This window comes from Gastrolobium bilobum, unplaced genomic scaffold (assembly GCF_033153095.1).
Source record: "Gastrolobium bilobum isolate Gb01-03AN ecotype WA unplaced genomic scaffold, APGP_CSIRO_Gbil_v1 utg26632, whole genome shotgun sequence".
In the NCBI taxonomy this organism is placed as follows: Eukaryota; Viridiplantae; Streptophyta; class Magnoliopsida; order Fabales; family Fabaceae; genus Gastrolobium; species Gastrolobium bilobum.
In genome coordinates, this window is record NW_026895334.1 from 58003 (window position 1) to 80658 (window position 22656).

General features: G+C 39.5%; 2 protein-coding genes across 3 annotated transcripts; one reads left to right on the forward strand and one right to left on the reverse strand.

Moving 5' to 3' along the window:
- Positions 1-7119: 7119 nt before the first annotated feature.
- LOC133306178 (uncharacterized) lies at positions 7120-18661 on the reverse strand. Of its 2 annotated transcripts, none has more exons than XM_061506463.1 (7): positions 18199-18661; positions 17643-17805; positions 14866-15066; positions 14548-14793; positions 8214-8364; positions 7650-7872; positions 7120-7545 (listed from the first exon to the last, which is right to left on the reverse strand). In XM_061506463.1, exons 1-7 carry the CDS (start codon positions 18524-18526, stop codon positions 7208-7210), a joined length of 1650 nt encoding a protein of 549 aa, XP_061362447.1. In that variant the 5' UTR covers positions 18527-18661; the 3' UTR covers positions 7120-7207. The 2 variants fall into 2 exon arrangements, with proteins under 2 accessions (XP_061362447.1, XP_061362451.1); XM_061506467.1 differs by having other exon boundaries at positions 17705-17805; positions 18199-18334.
- A 563-nt stretch (positions 18662-19224) lies between these two features.
- LOC133306168 (exocyst complex component EXO70C2-like) lies at positions 19225-21309 on the forward strand. Its single transcript, XM_061506451.1, has one exon. It carries the CDS (start codon positions 19225-19227, stop codon positions 21307-21309), a length of 2085 nt encoding a protein of 694 aa, XP_061362435.1.
- The last annotated feature ends 1347 nt before the right edge of the window (positions 21310-22656 follow it).

A 22656-nucleotide genomic window follows, 5' to 3' on the forward strand; every position in this document is an offset into this window, starting at 1 on the left:
TTTTTTAAAACGTGCCCTGCAAAAGCAACTGTCCACTCAGCCATTAATGCAACTGCTCCCTTTCTCTTTTCCTCTCTCCCATGATTCTAACCTAAACCGTTACACCTCCTCAAACCATCATCAGCAGTTGAATACCATTAACCCCTGACCACTCATTTAGTAACGTTCCCCCTCCACTACTTCTTCAACTTCCTTTCTTTAACCTCCACGTCTTGAAAAACTCCTCACTTTCCCTCCTCTGCATGCTTATTGAAACTCTTCCCTTCTCTTTCTCAAGCTTTATCATTCCCTTGCAAACTCAGAAACTTTTGCTCTTCATCACTCTTCTCTGCATTTTGCCCTAACCTCTCCTTCGTCTATAACCATGACCAGACTCTCAGTAACCGTCACCCATGTGGCTAGCTATGGCCAGGAACACGAAATCACTGAAGAGAATGTGTCTCTCTACCCATAGAGGAACATTTTCTTAAAAGCAAAGCCCTTTTGCCATCATTCGTGCAGAAAGCCCTAATCAAACTTAAATGAACTTGGTTTGCCACAGACGCACGAGAGTTCTACCCTTCCTTGGTGGTTGAATTCTTATACCATGCAAAGAGACTGCCCCAAGGTTACACAACTGATGAAGTAATAGTGAGAGGGAAGAAAGTCTCATTCTCCCCAAAGGCCATCAAGGAAGTACTCCACCTTCCAGTTGTAACCAAATACCCTTACACAGAGTACATAGAGCAGAGAGAGAACCCTGAGTTCTTACTGGAAGTAAAGAACTTAATCACCATTGGTGAACCTGTCTATGCCAAAAGAGCCCTTTCTAAGAGCAGTCTGAAGGACGAAGCCAGATTCTGGGCTTTGTTTGCCAACACCAACCTCACTCCCTCAACCCACGATGCCACTGTCAAGTGGGCATTGCAGGTGCAACTGTACTGCATCATGAAAAACATTTCCATTGATGCAGTACCTCTCATTTATGGCAGCCTGAAGAAGGAGATCAAGAAAACCACTGTCTGCCTTCCCTGCCTAATTTCAAAGCTCTGTCTGAGAGCCGGAGTAACCAATTCTAAGGATGAAGACCTGGTGGTATGGTCTATCATTGATTTCAAAACATGGAATGGCATGAAGAGCACCTACATTGAGACAGACCTTCTATACCTCAGAGATCACAACATCAGACATGATGTTGATGAGGTTGACGATAAAATAGGGGGCCCTGAGGCCCAACAGAAGAAAACCATGAAGGCAGCACCTTCAAAAACAACAACCACTACCTCCACCACCCAAGCAAGAAAGTCTGTTCCCCTTCCTTCCAAAGTGAAGAAAGAATCCCCTGCTGTTACTGATGGCAAGCAAGGCAAGAAACCTCCTCCTAAATCTCCTGCTAAAGCTCCACCTAGGAAGGGGGAACGTTCAAGTCAAAGGCTGAAAAGGGTATTCAGCAGCACCAAAAGATCAGAGGGAGCCACCTCTGAAAAGCCTATCACTCTCTCTGACAAAGAGGAGGATAGTGAAGACAATGAGCCTATTGCAAAGAGGCTCAAGAAGGGTGGAGCATCAAGACCTCAACCAGCTACCAAGGAGACGTCTCTAGGTAGCTCTGAAACATCTTAGTTCTCTGACGTTCCGTCCTTCCATACATCACCACCACCACAACAACCCTTTCCTATGCAACAATAAGGAGAGGGGATTAAAGAAAAAGAAGAAACATCTGCTGCAGAAAAACAAATGGCTGAGCAAGAGGCTCAGCCACAGAAAAGAATCGACAAAGGAAAAGGGAATGCTCTCAGTCCCCCTAAAAAGAAAAAGCCAATTGTTTCCAGGAAAATCAGCCTGGGGGACCACTCTCTTATGCCATTAACCATCCTAATACTACTGGGGACGAGGCCCTGGCTAGGGCTCTGGCAGAAGAAGAGAGACTTGAAGTTCCTCCACTGATGGAGGAACAAATTACAACTGTCCCCTCTACCTCAAAAACAAAGGAGGTAGTGATCAGTCAGGCATCTGCTGCAGAACTTCCAGCTTCTGACCCTCAAAACAAAAACAACAACAACAAGAAGAAGCCAATCTCCCCCACTACAGCAATTCCTCTTGCAGCAAGGAGGAAATCCCATATAGGGATTGCTGAAATTTTTGAAATGATGGGGAGAAAAGTGGAGAAGTTGCTGCCTGAAGAGCCATTCGTTCCTCAGATTAACATGTCCAATACTACTGAAGAGCTGAAGGCTCTGAGGAACGGAATGGAACAGCTCTCTACTGCCTTCACTCAATTCCAAGAACAACAAAAGGCAGAAAGAGAGCAGTTCCTAAACTCTGTCAATACCAGCATCAGAGGCATCAGTGTTGCACCTTCTGCACCAACACTGCAAGCTGTAAGGAATGAAATCAGAAGTGCAGCTGATGCCCTGAAGCATGCTCACTCCATGCACAACACCAGAGCTGAGTTAAACCTCAGACGTCTCCTGATTCAAAATGCTGAGGAACGGAAGGAAACCAAGGAAGCCTTCAAGGTCTTTGGGGCGTTTTTAGAAAATAAGATTAATCAGCTGGAGCATAGGGTGCTGGATATGGACGGCCAATTGGTGTATATCCACAATGGCAGAATCATGATGAGGTCCACCATTGAACACCTCACTGCAGTCATCAATGACCTTCTGAAGGAAGTTGAGAAGTGACTCCCTAAAGCTGAAGTAAAAAGATTGAAGGATCAGCTAAGGAAGAGACCACCTACACAGGAGAAAATTGATGCTGAGAAGAACACAACTCTGGACAAAAGACGTCCACGCTGAAAGGAGAAAAACCCTCATGTCTTGTTTTGTTTTATTTTAATTCTGTTATTTGTTTCTTTTTGCAAATTTCCATTTGTTTTCCTTTCTGTTCCCTAGTGTAAATTTAACTTTTTGAATAGAAAAATTTCTTTTTCTTCAAACTATTTGGAGCAAACATTTCAGTTATAGTATTATGGTTGTGAAAATTTAGATAACTAATGGCATGAAACATAAAATCAATGAGCAATCATTCTTATTCTTACTCTGAATGCTAGAAGTAGGGAAAGAGAAGTGAATTTAATCTTCAGATTTTTGAAGGATGCTGATCTGTGTGAACTAAACTGGTGAGGAACGAAAAAAATGCCAAACACTTACTCATGAGAGTGTTCCTAAGGTGTAACCACAATGAAACTTCTGAACTTGCTTTGATGTTGTAAGTACTGCAGAAGAACAGGTGAATTCCACAGACAAGGATCAACCATCAAACACTCACCCCAACACAGTCAAACAAACACTTCCATCCCATACATACATCAACACAATCACACACACTCCTACATACCACCAGGTCAACCGAAAAGGTCAAGGAACAACAACAACATGAGTAGAAAGGACAAGAAGATAGAAAACAAAAAAAAAATGGGAACAGTCATTCAAAAGAATTCAGAAGAAAATACCAGACAAGATTCCTTCAAAGGAAGAAAAGAAGGTACAAAAACAAAGACAAGGTGTTCCCCAACAGAAAAGTCCAAATCTCAGCAGAAAAATGAAAATGTTCCTTGACCCAAGACCTATGCCCACTCCATCATAAACCTCTCCACAACTCTCCCTCTCAAAGATCCTTTGAAATGAAAGACATCATACTTCTTAAGAAAGCAGCAGATAAGCAAGTTTGAAGAATCACTTCCAGGAATGGACAGAGAAACACCAACCCTGAGTGACAGTGAGACAGAAGATCAGCAACCTTCACTTACCTTGGAACAAATTCTTTCTACTTGTCATCTATGGAGAGTAGTTCAATCTTTGAATGAGATGATGATTACTCATTGGTTAAGTTTTTGAAGTTGATGGGACGAAAATTCGCTCCCATCTAAGCCCATTTTGATGGCAAAATACCATTTACTCCCTCATCTGATGAGCAACTTTTGCATTAAAAACACGTGTTTATATCGTTGTGACAAAAACACAGTGGGGAATGGATGATGATGTAATCATTTGAGAAAAATAGAAAAAGGGGAACGGATTGGGAACATTAAATACACCTGCTCCACTAACTCAATCTCTCTGAACACTTTGCAAGTAACATTGAAAAGAATCTTTCATAAAGCATAAGAGGTACAGCAATCAAGTAGGAAGAAATGTGCACAGCAGAGAATAAAGAGTTCCTATTGGCTAAGAGGAAAGTAAGGCATGGGGGATTGCAGAAGAAAAGGCAAATCTCAACAATAAGTGTCCCATCCAAGCAACTTGCGTCCCTCTGAGCACTGTTCACACCGCCTCTTTCATGCAGTCAAGAAAACAACTCAATGGAAATTACAAGTTTTGCCACCCACTCTTCTGCCTTTAAATAGGACGTTCCAACACAAAGAAACTATCGAATTCCTTAAGAGATCATTTAGTTTCCTTTGTAGTTTTTCTTTGTATAGTTTTAGCAACAGTTAAGTGACAACAACTTCTCCCCTATTCTGTATCACCCACTTGAGACTCATCACGAGAAACAATCATATTTCTCCATTTTTCATTTCGTTGTAGCCTAACTTGTTTTTGATTAATATAACGTGTTATTTCTCTTTTCTTCCATTCGTTATCTCTGAACTGAATCTCGAGTCTATGGGATTTCAGTTTCGAATAATTATGTTTAAAGTATTAGCCATGGGCTAAGTTATTTGTTGAACGATAAAACTGTGATGTTCTTAAAGAAATATTTTCAAAACTCTTGTACTGAAGCTTTTGTATTTCTCTGATTAAGTGTGCTATATTCATTGCGTATCAATGGAAATTGAACGCATACTGAGAAAGGAACTTCCATAAGGAAGGAAATTCAGACAGCTTAATCAGAGGGGGAAGGTAGTGTTGTGAAAACAACACTGCTGGTTGCCTTAAGAATAAGGAACCACCTCGTTCACTGAAGGTCCTATACTGAGTAACTGTTGGAGTCAAGAGAGCCATAGGAATATAGAAACTTGTGAGCCATTTAGACCATGAGCTGATGAATCAGAGTTGGCAGTGAAGAGACCTGAACAAATCCAGAAGGGTTAAGTCCTGAGTGGAGAATATAGCTATTTAAGAATGGAACAGTAGATCTGTTCCTTGTGTTAAAAACTATTTTATCTCTCCATATTGTTGTCTCTTAAATATTGTTATTGTTATTTTCTTTATTCAATCTTGTATCAACAAATCTCCAATGAATATTGCCATTCCTTCTCTCATCAAGAAGGATTCCATATATAACGACACGAGGAGTTGTTTGCTGTTAGATTGAACTTACTATTCTTGAGGAACGTTGTCAAAATAATAGGGAACGTTTGACCAAACAGATCAATTACTACATTTCTTTTCATTTTTATTCTTTTTAAAATAGTTTAAAGCATTATTTAGAGTACTATCCTCGTGGGAACGATAATCTGGGCACTAATAGTCCCATTTATTACTTGATGTGTGCACTTGCGCACTTGGGTTGAAGTCAAAAGAACGAATGTGTTTTCTCTTGATGAACTGAAATAAGGGAACGTCCTTCACAAGAATATTTTAAGCAACCAACAAGTTCACACCCAACACCGACCTCATGTAAAGACAACCTGACGTAGCTATTAATCCAGATTTCAACAAGGATGGATCAAACTACTCAGAAAAACTGAGGTGGAGGACAAAACAACTCATCTCGGCAGTCCGAGCCTCGGATCTACCGAGCTAAGGAGCAACTGTTATGCAATATATTCATATCTTAACCACCTATCCCATGAATCTCTTAACAGATAATGGCACAATTATCTCAACAGCATAAACATATGAAGATAAAACCCTTATCCCTACAAATAAAAGGTTAAATCATGCATCAACTGAAAAGTCTACACAGCCCAAACCCAAGAGGTAACCCCTATAAATAAAAGGCTAATGAACCCAGGTACACATCGAAAATCTATTTACTAATGTTGCCAACACTGTGCACACACTCACGTGTTGGCTATAAGCATATTGCTTGTGCGCAGTGATTGAGAAATTGGCTATAAGTCAACCAAGATATCTATCTCTAAGATATCTCTAAGCGTATACTATACAATATAATTCTACGGCTCTCTAAGACCGAACAGGTACCATTTTATTAGACTCGATTATCTATTTATCTATATTATCTATTTATCTATATACAACAGGAAGTAAAGAATAATTGAGTAACTTAACCTAATTTTTAATATAATTACAAAGTCTTGTTTTATAAATCAATGCATACAACTTGGTAGAAAAATTTAGTTGGAAATACGGATTATTGGAATGCATGTAATTTTGTTCACCCAAGTGTAAGTTCTTGCGGTTCATTTTCCATGGCGCTTGAGAAAAATTCAGCTGAAACCTTAATGTTTCAAAGCTATATATATATATATATATATATATATATAGGAAAAATAAATTTTATGTTGTAGAAGAATTCTAACCTCATGTCATAGATACATCAAGTGTGGGGTCCCACTTATTTAAAAAAAATAAAAAATAAAAAAATGAGTGACACACCTTTTTATGGTGTGTAGGAAAAGTTTGTTTTCTCATGCAACATGAGAAAAACAAACTCCTAGAAAAAACATTTCTTCGGCAACTTGAGATAAGATAATCTCCGACAACCCCAAAACGACGTCGTTTTGTTTATTTATTTTCTTATATTAATTGATTCACCTTGAATGGTTATGATTCCTTTTTTCTCTCTCTTCCTTTATCACCATTAATCCATTTTTGTACGGTTATGATTTAGCAACTAGAGATAAAATTATCTCAAGCAACTTGAGAAACGATAAACCCATATATATATATGGGAAAAACATTTCTCAAGCAGATTGAAATAAGTTTACCTCCGACCACCCCAAAACTACGTTTTATTTCCTTATATTAATTGATTCATCTTTGAATGGTTATGAACTTATGATTCCCTTTTTCTCTCTCTTCCATTATCATCATTAATCCATCTTTGTATGGTTATGATTTAGTAGCCGGAAATAAACTTATCTCAAACAGCTTGAGAAATGATATATATATATATATATATATATATATATATATATATATATATATATATATATATATATTAACTAGTTAAATTGGTAGAGAATGTCGTACCACAAATAATAACAGGTAACGAATGGACTAGGAAAACTTGAATGCAGAAAAAATGAGATAAATATTCTAATACTAATTATTATGGTTATCCAACAAAGAATATAAGGAAATGTAACTTCCAAACACTACAATTTGAAGGTAATGGTTCTTACAACATTTTTCCTTTTCTTGCAGTAACTTTGAAGGGAATCGCTATCAACTGTGCCAAGACCAGATAATCGGATACCATAGGAAGCAAGACGATTAATATCCCTTGGAATGGGAGACTGCCAAAGGCTATCCCACCAAGCAGAAGGGAGAATTGGTGTTAAGGCACATTGATTGGCCTGGTTACGACAACTCAATGGACCAGCATATCTGTTCCACACATGGCCCCAACCAATCTGATTCTTAAGGCCACCAGTCAGCAAATTACTCTGGAAACTGCTAAAGAATAAAAACCTAGAACCAGACGAGTTGTCCCCTAGAGAAAACAATTTTCACATGTTTCAGAAGTATGATACAAGAAAATTTGTGGAACCAGATGACTTATAAGAATAAGTAGGGAGATTCAGTTAGCAGAAATACCCAGATTGTATGCTGCGGCTAGTGCAGCAATTAATTGAGCATAGGTAGTCCCAACACGCCGATGAGCTCCAGAAACTGCAGCGTATCTTGCACGAGATGCAAGAAAAAAGTCTACAAAAGATACCCATCTGGGAGCTGCACCCCAATCCTTCTTTCTAAAATCTGAATTGGGCAAACCTTTAAATATACTTCCTCTGAATTTTTCATAATCAAAATGAAGAACCTGGGGAAAGAAGATATGAATAAAAATCAAAGGCGCACAAGTGTTACTACATTTATTGATGGTTGCCTCATACATCATTTTTGAAAAGTAAACAACAGATTGATTGATTACAAGGCAAATACGTATTTTATTACAGAAGATTGGCAAAATTAAATATATCATAATGCCAGTTCTATATATCTGATAAGTAATTTCATTGTTACCAACTAATAATATATATATATATATATATATATATATATATATATATATATTTGAATTAAGAGTGGTATAAGTTGTCATCTAAAGATTAATACGATGGAATTTGCCTACACCTTAGCAATCAAGAACTGAAAAATTACCTCTGCAAATTCACTTATGTTAGACTTGATACTTTTAACAAGAGTAGGTGTATCTGACACGATGACCACCTTTGGTCTCGTTGACATTAGATGTTGACTCCGTATGGCTTTTTTTATGCAATGCAATGCTGCCTGTACCGCTCTTACAGACCTGAAAAAGAGGATGCAAGAAATAGAATCAGTCATTTAAAACCATATCCTATGAGAAGGTTGAGATGCCCCATTTCTATCCGAGAAACAGAAAAAGTTGAGATGCTACATGCATCAGCATATAAGACATAAGGACGGGAACGATACCAGAATTGACATTCTTTCCCTACTTAGTAAAAGTTTTAAAATGTGGCTAGTTTTTCCTTCGTGTACTTTCTGTTTTTATTATTTTAGTGTTATGTACTGTTATCCTATACCATTAAATTAAGGGAACGAATCCACTTACCACCAAAAAAGTTTACCATTCTTACAACAAATTTAACTACCGTTGACTTCCATCAATCTAACGGTTATAATTTATTGGAAATTAATAACATTTATTGTGTCACACTTATTAATTAATTATTAATTCCCAATAAATTATAATAGTTAGATTGATAGAAATCAAATGTGATTAAATTAGTTGTAAGAGTAGTAAACTTTTTTGATGGTAAGTATATACTACCCCTACCATTAAAGAGGCTAAATTCTTAGACATCTTTCGAAAGAAAAATTTACCCAAACACGAGTCAATGCAGCCACAATGAATGAATTGATAAATAGTTGCTGTTTTTCACTCTCTTAATTTTGTTTTTTTTTTAAAAAAATCTAATAACTAATATGGCATACAGAATTGGATGATACCAGATGGATAGAGGGGGCAACATGAGGGAATGAAAACTGATAATATGATATTAAATTGAATTCGGCAAAATAATATATCGTTTGTTTGGTATTGACCTTTCTGAAAGTTGTAAAAAGCAAATATTTTAAGATTTTGGTATCAGAAATCTCTTCAATTTGCAATTATAGCCATTTATAAAGTTCTCATAATTGTTCCAAGGAGTGTTTAAGAGATATCAGGGTCCAAAATAGCACACCAACTAAACCATATCAAACTATGTGCCGTATCCTACATACCTAGTATTATTTTAGAATTATTCAGCGGGAACCTAGAATCAATGCTGAAGAGAGTTCCAAATATATTTGAAGAGGAGAGACATTGTTAAAAATGTAACCAGCAATGAAACGTCTAACAAATGGGTACCAGTAGAGAGAGGTATGGAGATGCTTCATCAGGACCAGGAGTTTACTTATTAATATATTACATGTTTTTTGCATATACTAGTACCTTTATATATGGTTTTGACTTTTATGTATTTCCCTTTTTAGGAAATACATAATAAGAGGGAAAGAAAAAATGAGATTGTTTAGATGTAAAACTTTAGATGACATTTGGCAATTGCTTACACATGTAGTAGTGTCATACTAAAGGCCATAAACAAGTTAAGAAGAGATATTTGATGGAAAAAAAAACGAATCAAAGAATCTCCACTACTAATGGAAAAAATCCACCTCATCAATATAGAAGGTAATGAAGATACAGAGATGAAGAATCAAAACAAAGAAGGTAAGGTGAAGTAAATAATATTCCCATGGAGGTACAGGAAGCAAAAAAGGATTCATGAGCCCCATCCTTAACTGACCCATATTGATTTTCTTAATTATAATATAATCCAGGTCAAGATAAAAATAAAGTTGAGAAGGAATGTCAAAGTTAGCTTCAAATATGTTATGGGAAATTTACATGTATCTGCTGCATGTATGCATGCTTTTTTATTTTCATTTTCTGATGAAACTATAAACAAATCCTGATATTACATATTTCCTTTTTAAAGCCACCACCTAATTCATTTGATACTTATTGAGAAGAGAGTAAACGACATAGTAAGAAATATGATAAACCATGACAATAGATAAATGTAAAAGAATACGTTGTGTATTGATCTGTGTCAAGGAGTTACAATATATAGAGACCCTAATGGGCTTAAGTGTAAGGCCCAAACCTAATCCAAACATAATCCTAATACAGTCAGAATACAGTCAGACTATTTACGGATAAGACAGAATCCAATCATATCTAATCAAATCTAATCATATCATATCTAATATTCTAACACTCCCCCTCAAGCTGGTGCGTATATATTATGAGCACCAAGCTTGTTACAAATGTATTCAACCCGAGGACCTCTAAGAGCTTTAGTGAAAACATCTGCTAGTTGATTAGACGAGTTGACAAAAGCTGTCTTGATTTCTCCTGACTGAATCTTTTCCCGAATGAAGTGACAATCAATCTCTATATGTTTGGTCCTCTCATGAAAAACAGGATTAGAGGATATATGTAGCGCAGCTTGATTATCACAGATGAGTGTCATGGGTTGTTTCTGTTCACAAAGATGAAGCTCCTGAATCAACTGCTTTAACCAGATCAACTCACAGGTAGTATTTGCCATTGCACGATACTCAGCTTCTGCACTAGATCGGGAAACAACAGGTTGTTTCTTGCTTTTCCATGAGATTAAGTTTCCTCCGAAGAAGACACAATAACCAGAAGTAGAGCGTCTGTCCGAGGGTGATCCTGCCCAATCGGCATCTGAGTAACCACAAATTTCTGTATTTCCCTGATCCGAATACAACAAACCTTTTCCTGGTGCTCCTTTGATGTATCGGAGGATCCTCACAGCAGCATCCCAATGTGAATCACAAGGGGAATCAAGGAACTGACTGGCCGTACTGACAGCGAAAGAAATATCTGGCCTAGTCACAGTAAGATAATTGAGCTTCCCAATTAGCCTCCGATAACGTCCAGGATCAGATAACGACTCCCCCTGTCCGGGTAATAACTTGACATTAGGATCCATAGGTGTATCAACTGGTTTACTCCCCAACATACCAGTTTCTTCTAGGATATCCAAGGCATATTTCCTTTGACAGATAGAAATGCCCTGTCTTGATTGCGCCACCTCAATTCCCAAGAAGTAACGCAGCTTCCCAAGGTCCTTTGTTTGAAATGTACTAAACAAATGCTGTTTTAACTGACGAATTCCGTCTTGATCACTTCCGGTGAGAATGATGTCGTCAACATAGACTAACAAATAGATACACTTATCAGGAGATGTAATCCTATAAAACACAGAATGATCAACTTTACTGCGGATTAAGCCAAACGCCTGAACAGCAGAACTGAAACGACTGAACCATGCTCGAGGAGACTGCTTGAGACCATATAAGGATTTCCGAAGACGACACACCTTTCAAGACTCCCCCTGAGCAACAAAACCAGGTGGTTGCTCCATGTAAACTTCTTCTTGTAAATCACCATGAAGAAATGCATTTTTGATGTCAAGTTGAAGGAGTGGCCAGTGACGAACAGCAGCAAGGGCAAGAAAGAGGCGGACTGACGCCATCTTAGCGACCGGAGAAAATGTATCGCTATAATCAAGGCCAAAGATTTGAGTAAAACCCTTGGCAACTAAACGTGCCTTGAGACGACCAATATGGCCATCAGGTCCAACTTTCACAGTAAAAACCCAGCGACAACCAACTATAGACTTCTCTGGAGGAGCAGAAACAAGGTCCCAAGTGCCATTGGAATGAAGTGCAGTCATCTCATCAAGCATTGCTTGGCGCCACCCTGGATGGGAAAGTGCTTCACCTGTGGTCTTAGGAATAGAAATAGAAGAAAGACTAGAAACAAAGGTGAAATGAGGTGAAGAAAGACGGTCATAACTCAAAAAGGTATAAAGAGGATAAGGGTTACGAGTAGTACGTGTACCTTTTCTTTGAGCAATGGGAAGAGTCTCTGATGAAGGATCCGGAGGGGAAGAAGCAACAGCAGTGGGCGATGAGTCAGCAAGAGTCGAGTCGACAGGAGGCACAGTTTTGCGACGCTGATAGGTGAGAAGTGGACGGTCCTCAGGTATAGAAGCAATAGGTTGCTCATCTGGAATAGAAGCACCTGCAGCTGGCAAAGACAAGTCAAGAAAAGGGACAGGAAGTACATGATCAACCTGTGACATCTGAGATGGGATAGAATTAAAGGGTTGTTGATCAAGAAAAGTGACATCAGCGGAAACTAAGTAACGCTTAAGGTCGGGAGAATAACAACGATAACCCTTTTGAAGACGAGAATAACCAAGAAAGATACACTGAAAGGCTTTGGATGTTAACTTATCCTTACCAGGAGTGAGATCATGAACAAAACAAGTACAACCAAAGACATGTGGAGTTAGAGGATAAAGAGGAACATCTGGAAGCAATAGATTATGAGGAATGTCATGGTGGAGCACAGATGAAGGCATGCGATTGATGAGAAAACAAGAGATGAGTACAGCATCTGCCCAGAAGTGAAGAGGAACCTGCATATGAATAAGAAGGGTACGGGCAGTTTCAATGAGATGTCTGTTTTTACGTTCAGCCACCCCATTTTGTTGTGGAGTGTGAGGACAAGTAGTTTGATGTAAAGTACCTTGTGTGGCCAAGAAATTAGAAAAATCAATAGAAACATATTCCTTAGCATTATCACTACGTAGAATACGAATAGAAACACCAAATTGAGTATGGATCTCAGTAGAAAACTTTTTATAAATGGAAAATAACTCAGAACGATTTTTCATTAAATAGGTCCAAGTGCAACGGGAAAAATCATCAATAAAGGTAACGAAATACCGAAAACCTAAGACAGACAAGGTACGACTTGGACCCCAGATATCTGAATGAACAAGAGAGAAAGGGGCATCAGCTCGTTTATTGACTCGACTGGCAAAAGAGGAGCGTGTATGCTTCCCTTGTTGACATGACACACAATCTAAAGACTGAAGACCGGACAAAAGAGGAGCCATTTTCTGCAACTTTGAAAGACTTGGATGACCAAGGCGACTGTGGATAAGTTGTGGAGATTCTGTGAGAGAGCATGCTACTGAAGGACGAGGCACATCCAGATAATAAAGCCCCTGTGACTCACGACCCACTCCAATCATTTTCCCCGTACCCGGATCCTGCACAGAAACAGAATGGTTAGAGAAAGTAATGGTGCAAGTGAGGGAGTGGATCAACTTACTAATAGAAATTAAGTTATAAGGGATGCCAGGAATGCAATAGACAGATGTCAGGGCCAAGGTAGAGGTCGGACGAGCTTGTCCAATCCCACAAACTGGGGCTTTGGTTCCATCCGCAAGGGTAAAAGACGGTAAATGATCAGAATAAGTAAGAGATGTAAAGAGTTCCTTATTACCACAGAGATGATCGGTAGCACCGGAGTCAAATATCCAAGTGCCAAGTGATGTAGAATGAGAAACACAAGTAACGGGATTACCAGTATAAGGCTGAGACTGAGGAGAAGCCTTCCTGAGAGGGGTTTGGAGTGCAGCACAGTCCGAACCTGAACCAAATGATGCTTTGTCTGACTGAGCTATATTTGCAACAATAGAAGGAGAGTTAACCTCCGAGAGATCAGGAGATGCTGCTGCCATTTAAAGATAAAATATAAAAGCCGTAAACGAAGGCAAACGATATCCAATCAAGAAGAACCACGCGTCTAAGGTAAGACCCACAGAGAAACAATCACAGATCCAGAAAGGGGAGGAGAAGGCGAGCTTCTCTGTCCAAGACCGGCCGGAAAAAGCCGCCGGAATAGTGCTCACGCGCCGGCAGAAGGTGGCGCGTGAAGCCCACGCGCAGTGAAGACGCGTGGGAGATGCGTTGCTGACCGGACCACCACAGACCTGGTCGCCGGGAAGAAAGGGTCCTGATCGCGTGAAGTTTGGTCGGAAAAGTCGCCGGAAAAAGTCTCCGGTTGCCTGAACAGTGATTCTGACGGCGGGCGGTGGTTCCGGTGGCCGTCGGAGGTGCTGACGCGTTTGGAAAAATCACTCAGAGGCTGTTTACAGCCCTAGAAGGCTTGCCGGAAGGACGCACGGCAAGAAAGATGACTCCTAAGCAGTGGGCTTAGGTTTTTAAAGCAAAAAACAAGGTTTCTGAGCGGAAGCGAGGGTTCCTAGAACGAAAAAGCTCTGATACCAAGATAAATGTAAAAGAATACGTTATGTATTGATCTGTGTCAAGGAGTTACAATATATAGAGACCCTAATGGGCTTAAGTGTAAGGCCCAAACCTAATCCTAATACAGTCAGAATACAGTCAGACTATTTACGGATAAGACAGAATCCAATCATATCTAATCAAATCTAATCATATCATATCTAATATTCTAACAACAATATATAGGTTGGTAGGGTTACTAGCCTCATTCATCAATCAAGCATGATAGTTCCCATTCAATGAAATTAATGTGTACTTCCATTACCTATTCATAAGCATCCGCATATGCAACGAAATGTCAGGATTCTCCCCACCACCAATAACCCAATTGACAGCTGCCTCAACATCTTCTGAAGGGGATATGAGAACCCTCATGAGCTCCCCAAATACATTCAGCCGTAATCCTAGAACTTGTGGGTCACCAAATAAATCAAGAGCAGCAGTCCTCATCTGAGAGTGTATATTCTTTAAGAAAAATTGTGCTGCCACAGAATCAGTAGTTCCTTGAAACCTAAAACATAAAGTTATGAACATTTTATGATGCTTGCGAGACTGATAATTAACAAAACCATTCTCACCTTACCATATGATAGGCTGCTTCCATTTCTTCCAATTGCCGCAGAGAACATTTGTTTCAACTGGTTTCTCAAAATCATCAGTCCTCATAACCAGTTGCCTCCCATATTTGCTTTCACAACCATTGTGTCTCCACAGATGCTTGATTTCTTTCATTGTGAAGGTAAAGTTGGCATAAGAAATGTAGTCCCCAAAAGGATATTTCCCTCTGAAATGTAGCAACAAGATGATAGTCAGATAATAGAAAGATAAAACCCTGTTCAGTTAACATAATTGTAGCAATGTTGGCAGTCTAGTCAGTTATAATTCAGTTCATAATTGAATTTAATGGGCCTAAAAATTAGTGGGTCAGTTAGTAGTTATTCTAGAATATTCTAGTAAGTAGGATAAAAGGTGAGTGAGTGTGGGTAGTGAGGTATTCATGCATTCAGAATTGGTTAGTGGGAAATTGAGAGACCTCTAGGGAACTCTTGAGCCAAGGTATTTGGTTTGAGGGGGAGTTGAGGCTTTCTGGGTTTATTTCTGCATTTAATATTGTGTTAGTGTATGTAAAAAGAGGCTATGCCTCCATTGTTAATGAATTCAGTCTTGTATTTCTTTGGGTTCCATCAATTTGGTATCAGAGCATTTCCGATCTAGGGAGTGTTTCTAGTCCAGATCTAGAAAAAAAAAAAATGGTAGGAATCAGTGAGCGAATGTCTAGAAAAAATGGTGAAGATATTAGGGGAAACAATTGAGTGGATGAAAACACGGAGGCTGGAATACGAGAAGTTGAAGACGCAGAGCTTCACAAAAATCGAAGAAGAAGTGCAAGAAGATGGAAAAATTGTAGAAGAAGAAGCAACAAAAGCGAAGAAAGAAGATGATGCCAAAGCTGAAAACGAAGAAGTTGCAGAAGGAGATGAAGATGCAGAAGCGACAGAGGAAGAAGGTGCAGTAGAAATCGCACAAGTAGAAGCAAAAGGAAAACAAATAGAAGAAGGAGGAGATGAAGAAGACGACTCTGTTTCTGAAACCAGAAAACAGAGTCGAATAGAGTATTTTGAACAGATTCAGAGAAAAGCACAAGAAGAGGAAGGAGATCAAAAGGAAGACAAGATAGAGGTTGAAGAAGAATCAGAAGAAAAAGGAAAAGAAAAAGAGGAAGATCAAGAGCAAGAAGACAAAGAAGGATCTCATTATTTGCCAAAGAAATCAGAAAATATTTCCACTATCTCAGAATATAATTCAGTATTAGAAGCGACAGAAGGAGAGGAACACTTGCACCTCGTTGAAGATCTGGAATGGAGGGTTGAAGAAAGAGGAACTAATCGCATGTGGAGCAGGAACTAATCGGGTTGGTGGGCGGGCGAAGTGGCAATGGAGCAGGTTTGATGGGTGGGTATAATAATAACAACCCAACTTTAATCAATAGGGCCAATTCTGTTGCTGAATCATGGTCCAACATGGGTAAGTTAATTGCACAAAATGGGCCTGGCGGTATCGGCCCAAGGAATGCAACCCATGCAATAGATGGGTCTAGAAATTTGGCTAATATGAATTTTGAAGGGCTTTCATCTCAATGGGTAGGGTCTAGAAATAAGGGAAGCACAATGAACAATCAAGGTTCTAATGCAGTAACAGGGAATGGAGGAGCGAGATTTTGGTGGTTGTCGCCAAAGGAGCCGAGCAATATAAGACGAAGGGATTTATGCTCTCACGGTGCTGCACCAATTTCGCCAGTCCACATATGTCAGAACCCAAGCTTGCAGGTCATGTTGATAGGAGCGGGTGAGCCAAATGTTGATGAAGAAATAGGGATTGGGGGAAGGGATGGAGTTGTCGATGGGGAATCTCTTCAATTTAGCCTGCATAATATGGTGGGACACACGTCTAGCCGATTGGGCAGATTGTGGGGCGAGACTTTCTGGTTGAGTGTCCATAGTATTGTGGGTCTTATTTCCAGCCATTCATTGAAGTTGAAGGGTGAGGTTTATGGAAAGAAAATGGAATTGAAACTTCCAATGTGGTCTAGGTGCTATAAGCAATGGGACCCGGGAGAAAGTTCTTGCACATCCTCTTCTTCACCTTGAGGACAAGGTGAATTTTGGAGGGGGAGTATTAATGGGCCTAAAAATTAGTGGGTCAGTTAGTAGTTATTCTAGAATATTCTAGTAAGTAGGATAAAAGGTGAGTGAGTGTGGGTAGTGAGGTATTCATGCATTCAAAATTGGTTAGTGGGGAATTAAGAGACCTCTAGGGAACTCTTGAGCCTAGGTATTTGGTTTGAGGGGGAGTTGAGGCTTTCTGGGTTTATTTTCTGCATTTAATATTGTGTTAGTGTATGTAAAAAGAGGCTATGCCTCCATTGTTAATGAATTCAGTCTTGTATTTCTTTGTGTTCCATCAGAATTATGTTCAGACCACTTTTAAATGTCGAAAACAAGTTGAACCAGCCATTAGATTTTTCTTTTTTATCTTAAAAGCCCTCAATATTTTTTCATTTTTCAAATGTCTTCATATTTTTCATGTTGTAGCATGAGGATTATTTTTATCATGTTTTCTATAGCTAAAACAGCCAATTTTAAATGGTTAAACCAGTTGAACCTAATCTGGAAGTCTCACCGGTTAACTGTTCAGACCAGTTTTAACAAAAATGATTTGTAGTTGATTTGAATATGCTATATTGTAAGATCAGAGCAATTTCACAAATACATAAATGGCAAACTGACAGAAAGAATGTAACAATTAGTTCTTAAAAAAAGAAAAGGAAACTAAGAAAGGCTTGAGAAAGAACCAATATGCCTGGTTTGGCCAATGATCAAGGACCGGTTTAACATTACACTAAGTGCTGCAGCAGTTAAGACCTTGTACATTTCATTCCCAAAACCTGCCTCGGATGTCTTTCCCAAAACAAAGCCATGACTACAAAACTGCTCTGGGGGCAGATCCCTGACTCTTGAAGCACCTGAAACAAAATCGAAGTCATCTTCTGATCTGAGAACTATTCTCCACATAAGCACATGGCTCATGGTTTCTTTCATCTAACTAATTGCACTCAGAGGTGAACAACTACGACTTGGATTTTTACTACGTGTTTTTCATAAGAACAAGACCAGCATTAAGAATAGAGAAATAACAATTGAGTGTGAAATAAATGTATATTTAACATACTACAAACAATTGCAAGCATAAAAAAATTAACTATATTTATATGGAAGTAGCACATAACAAAATTCATATATGGGCCCAGTAAAAACCACTAGCTATGTTGCATTGCAAGTATTATTATGCACAGATTTAACACCTCTTATCAAAAAAAAAAAAAAAAAGAAAAGGAAAAAAGAAAACCAGAAAGTACCGTTAACAACAAAATGATTCTCAATAACCCTTCTCACTCTCAGGGTTTCCTTCCCAACACCTCTTTTGAACTCCTTCCCCATCTCCTCCACCGTCACGCACGGCTTCTCCTCAATGTTGGTCACAAGCCGAGACGCCACCACGCCTTCGAAACTCGAACTCTTGTTGGAATCGTCGAACTCGGAATCTCTTGGGAAAGAAACAGTAATCGGAGGATCCAAGGGTTTCAGCGAAAGCATCAACAGCCCCAAACCACTCACCAATACACACAAACCAAGAAATGCTTGCAGTGCCACTCGCCTCCTCCTTCCCCCACCTAAATACCTCATTCTCTCTCTCTCTCTCTCTCTCTGTGTGTGTGTTAGTCTCTGACTTCAAAGTCAGCTTCATTTCAGCTGGACCTGAAGATTATCATTACTTTTCGGGTATGGGTCGGAACCCGAAACATTTGGTTATTACATGGATTCTATCGGATCCATTTATTAGTGCTAGTGGAGCGCAATACGCAACTCCCCCGACAAAGAGGACAATAGTAATAATTAAAAATAATAATAAAATCTTTGTGCATCTAAATGGGTTACCAACGTTAACCAACGACGTTGAAGAAAACGAGGGTCAACGGTCAACCAGCCTCTTAATAGATTTACCTGCTTTCTGTCTCTTTAATTTCTTTTTATTTTTTTGTGTTTTTTATATGTAATTTATTCCACGCTGGAGCTTTTCCTCCATTCATTTCTCTCTTTTTCTCTTTCATACGCAGCAGACAAGGACCATTTCAATCCCAACCCCTGAAATTACATTTCTTTTTTTTGGTAATTAAAAAAACTACCAAAAATTACTAGTTAATAGAAAATTAATAGTTAATAACCACGAAACTAAAATAGAGCAGAGAAAATTAATCAGAAAAAACAAAAAAACCAAGCTGATAATTCTCCAAATGCTGTCTTGGCATCTATCATTCTGAAACGTTTCTTTTTCCTCTTTATTTTCTCCAAGGGAAACCACAACCGTCGTCACAACAACCATAATGGAGAAGGACCTTGCTGAGCATTCAGGCAGTTTCGCAGGCAAAGACGAAAACACCAATGTCGACGACATCTCTCATTCACCGGTGCCGGAAACTGCAGATAACATTGGTGCAAAACCGGACAGTGAAACCGAAAAAGCTGCAGATGCAGATCGTGTTCAGGGAGAGCCGAAAGAGGGGGAGGAGGAGGAAGAAGAAACCGTCGTAGCCGTTGAGGTTCCGCCGGAAACTCCTCTTCCTAGCCTGGAGAAGGTTTCAGAAGACATCGATCGATTACTTCTGACTCTGCAACAGAATAATGATGATAACAATAATGCAGATGTCAATGAAGTCTCGTTATTAGAGATCCCTGATTTCGTGGAAAGGTTCTTGGATCTCGTGGAAGAGAAGATTGCCAGGTACGACACAGGCGCAACAAAATCGGGTGAGGTTGTGGAGGAAGATTCATCGTTGCTGGAAGCTGTGAATCGCATTTCAAAGCTGATGAAATTGTTGAGAGAAGAGTCTCAATCTGAAAAAGAAGAGATCAATGGCAAAAACGACTTGTTGGTGAACCGCATTGGCGTCGTTCAACAACGAGCGATGTCGTATTTGGAAGACGAGTTCCGTTTGTTAATGGAAGAATCTGGAAACCACAGCAAATCAGACCCGAAAGGGAAGCACGTGCAGGCAGAACCACCAGAATCCGAACCCGCGGAAACGGTTACGCATTTCCCGGGTTACACGGAGGAAGCCGTTGCAAGTTTGAACAAGATAGCGAGGGAGATGATATCAGGCGGTTACGAATCTGAGTGTTTTCATGATTACACCATTTCGAGAAGGCACGCGCTGGAGGAGAGCGTGCACAAACTAGGCTTCCAGAAATTCACCATCGAAGAGATTCAGAAAATGCAATGGGAAGCACTGGAGAGGGATCACATCCCAACGTGGATCAACACATTTAAGGAATGCGCCGCCGCGTACTTCCCCGGCGAGCGGAAACTGGCGGAGTCCGTCTTCTCGGATCACCCATCCACGGCGGCGAGCCTCTTCAGCAACATCTCTCGCGGCGTGACGATTCAGCTTCTCAACTTCGCTGAAAGCATGTCTATGACAAAGCGTGCGGGGGAGAAGCTCTTCAAACTCCTCGACATGTACGAAACCTTAAGGGATTTGATTCCAAACCTGGACAACCTGTTCCCTGATGATTACGTCAGCGAGCTCAAAGCGGAAACGACGTCGGGTAAGTGCAGACTCGGCGAGGCTGCGATACTCATATTCTGCGATCTTGAAAACTCAATAAAATCCGATACCGGTAAAACCCCGGTAGCCGGTGGCGCGGTTCACCCGCTAACACGCTACATCATGAACTACCTGAGGCTAGCGTGCGAATATAAAGACACATTGGAAGAGGTGTTCAGGGAACACTCGAAGATCGAGCGTGCTGACTCGACAAGTAGGCCCCACTACGAGGAAGAGAAGAAAAACGTCCAAAAAGAAAAGGAAAACGCATCGCCGTTTGCGGCACAGTTAATGAGGGTGATGGAGTTGCTAGACTCGAACCTTGAAGGGAAAGCGAAGCTGTACAAGGAGGTAGCATTAAGCTGCATCTTCATGATGAACAACGGAAGATACATAGTTCAGAAGATCAAAGGTTCTTCGGAGATATACGAGGTAATGGGAGAGACATGGTGTAGGAAAAGATCCACTGAGCTGAGGACATACCATAAGAACTACCAGATAGAAACGTGGAGTAAGATATTGGGTTGTTTAAGCCCGAAAGGGTTGAGTGATAACGGGAAGGTGCAGAAACCGGTGCTGAAGGAGAGGTTCAAGAGCTTCAATGCATTGTTTGAAGAGATACACAAGACGCAGAGCACGTGGGTGGTGAGTGACGAACAGCTTCAATCGGAGCTAAGGGTTTCAATATCGGCGCTCGTGATTCCGGCGTACCGGTCATTTTTGGGGAGGTTTTCTCAGTATTTGGATCCAGGGAGACAAACGGAGAAGTATATTAAGCTTCAAGCTGAGGATGTAGAGAATTACATCGACGAGTTGTTTGATGGGAACCCTCATCATCAGGCCATTGCTAGAAAGAAAGCATGACCTCAAAAGAAGAAAGAAGAGGAACAAAACAAGTGTGCTTTGTAATTTATATGAATGAACGAGAAAGAGAAACAAAAAAATGATAGGGCCCTGACTTAGAGAAAACAAAAAGGTCAAATTTGGGTTATTCGGATATGTTTTTATTACCTTTCTTTTGTATCGGTTATTGTTGAGGGGATATTTGGGTCAATTGGTTTGTATACAGGATTCAAATTTTCAAATCATGCGACATTCCACACCTCTGAATTCTCAATTTTGTATAAGTTTTACGCTTTGTATATTTGTCTTGCAAATGCAAATCTCATTCTTGTTTTTGCAAGAGCTTGAGACTTGTCTTTATATATGATAACGTTGTGGTTTGCGGAGCTTAACTAGCGTAAAACGCTTGTGCGGTAGCTCGAAATCCTAAGGGGGTGTTTAGTAGATGATAAAAAAAAATTACGAGGAAAATATGATTAGTGGGGAAATAGTCAGAAAGTAAATTTACTAGGCAAGTTTTAAAAAAGGTGTTTGGTAGACCAAAATATTACCAGGAAAATTAATTTAACTTTACTAAGTCTATGTTTGGTTGATAGTAAAAGATTGATGGGGAAATATATTGAAAAACCGATAATACCCCTTATAAATTTTGAATCTGAATTGGAATAGAACTGTGAGTGTATCGTTGGACATCTGTGGAAGGAACGTTCGTCTTTCGTGCTCCATTTGTCTTCTCTGTGTTTCTTCATAAATTTTTCTTTGATATTTATTTTAATGTTTGGCTCTGATATTGATTTGTTTGCTTTCCTATCTTACGAATTATGTAAAAACGGATGGTTCCCGTGCAGCAGCATCGTTGCCTTCATTGAAGTAAGTTCGAGTTTGTCGTACCAACCAACAAGGACTTATTTATATGCAAATTTTGTTGAAACTTTGGGTTTCTCTTTGTGGGCTGTTACTTCTTGTGGAAAGGCTTGTTCTTCTTTCCTGCTATTACTTAATTAAAATAAATTTTGTGGTCGGATAATTTTCATCTTCGGTATGTTGGTTGGAAATTTGCCTCTTGTATGGCTCTTCACTTGGAACAAATTCGTCGTACAAAAAGCTATATAATTTGAATTCTTTACTTGTCGATAAATACCCCGTATAAATTTGCTTTTCACTAGAAAAGTTTCATGCATTTGTTTGCTACTTCACCGCATAACAATACTTTGTCTTTCTGATTGATGATGAATCGGTACTCAAGGTCATTTTTACCTCAGTTGTTTCTTTGTGACGTGGACATAATTTCCATGCTGATTTAGATTGATGCCATACCATATAAAAGCTTGCAAAGATTATCTTCGTTCTTTTCAGTACATAAAACAG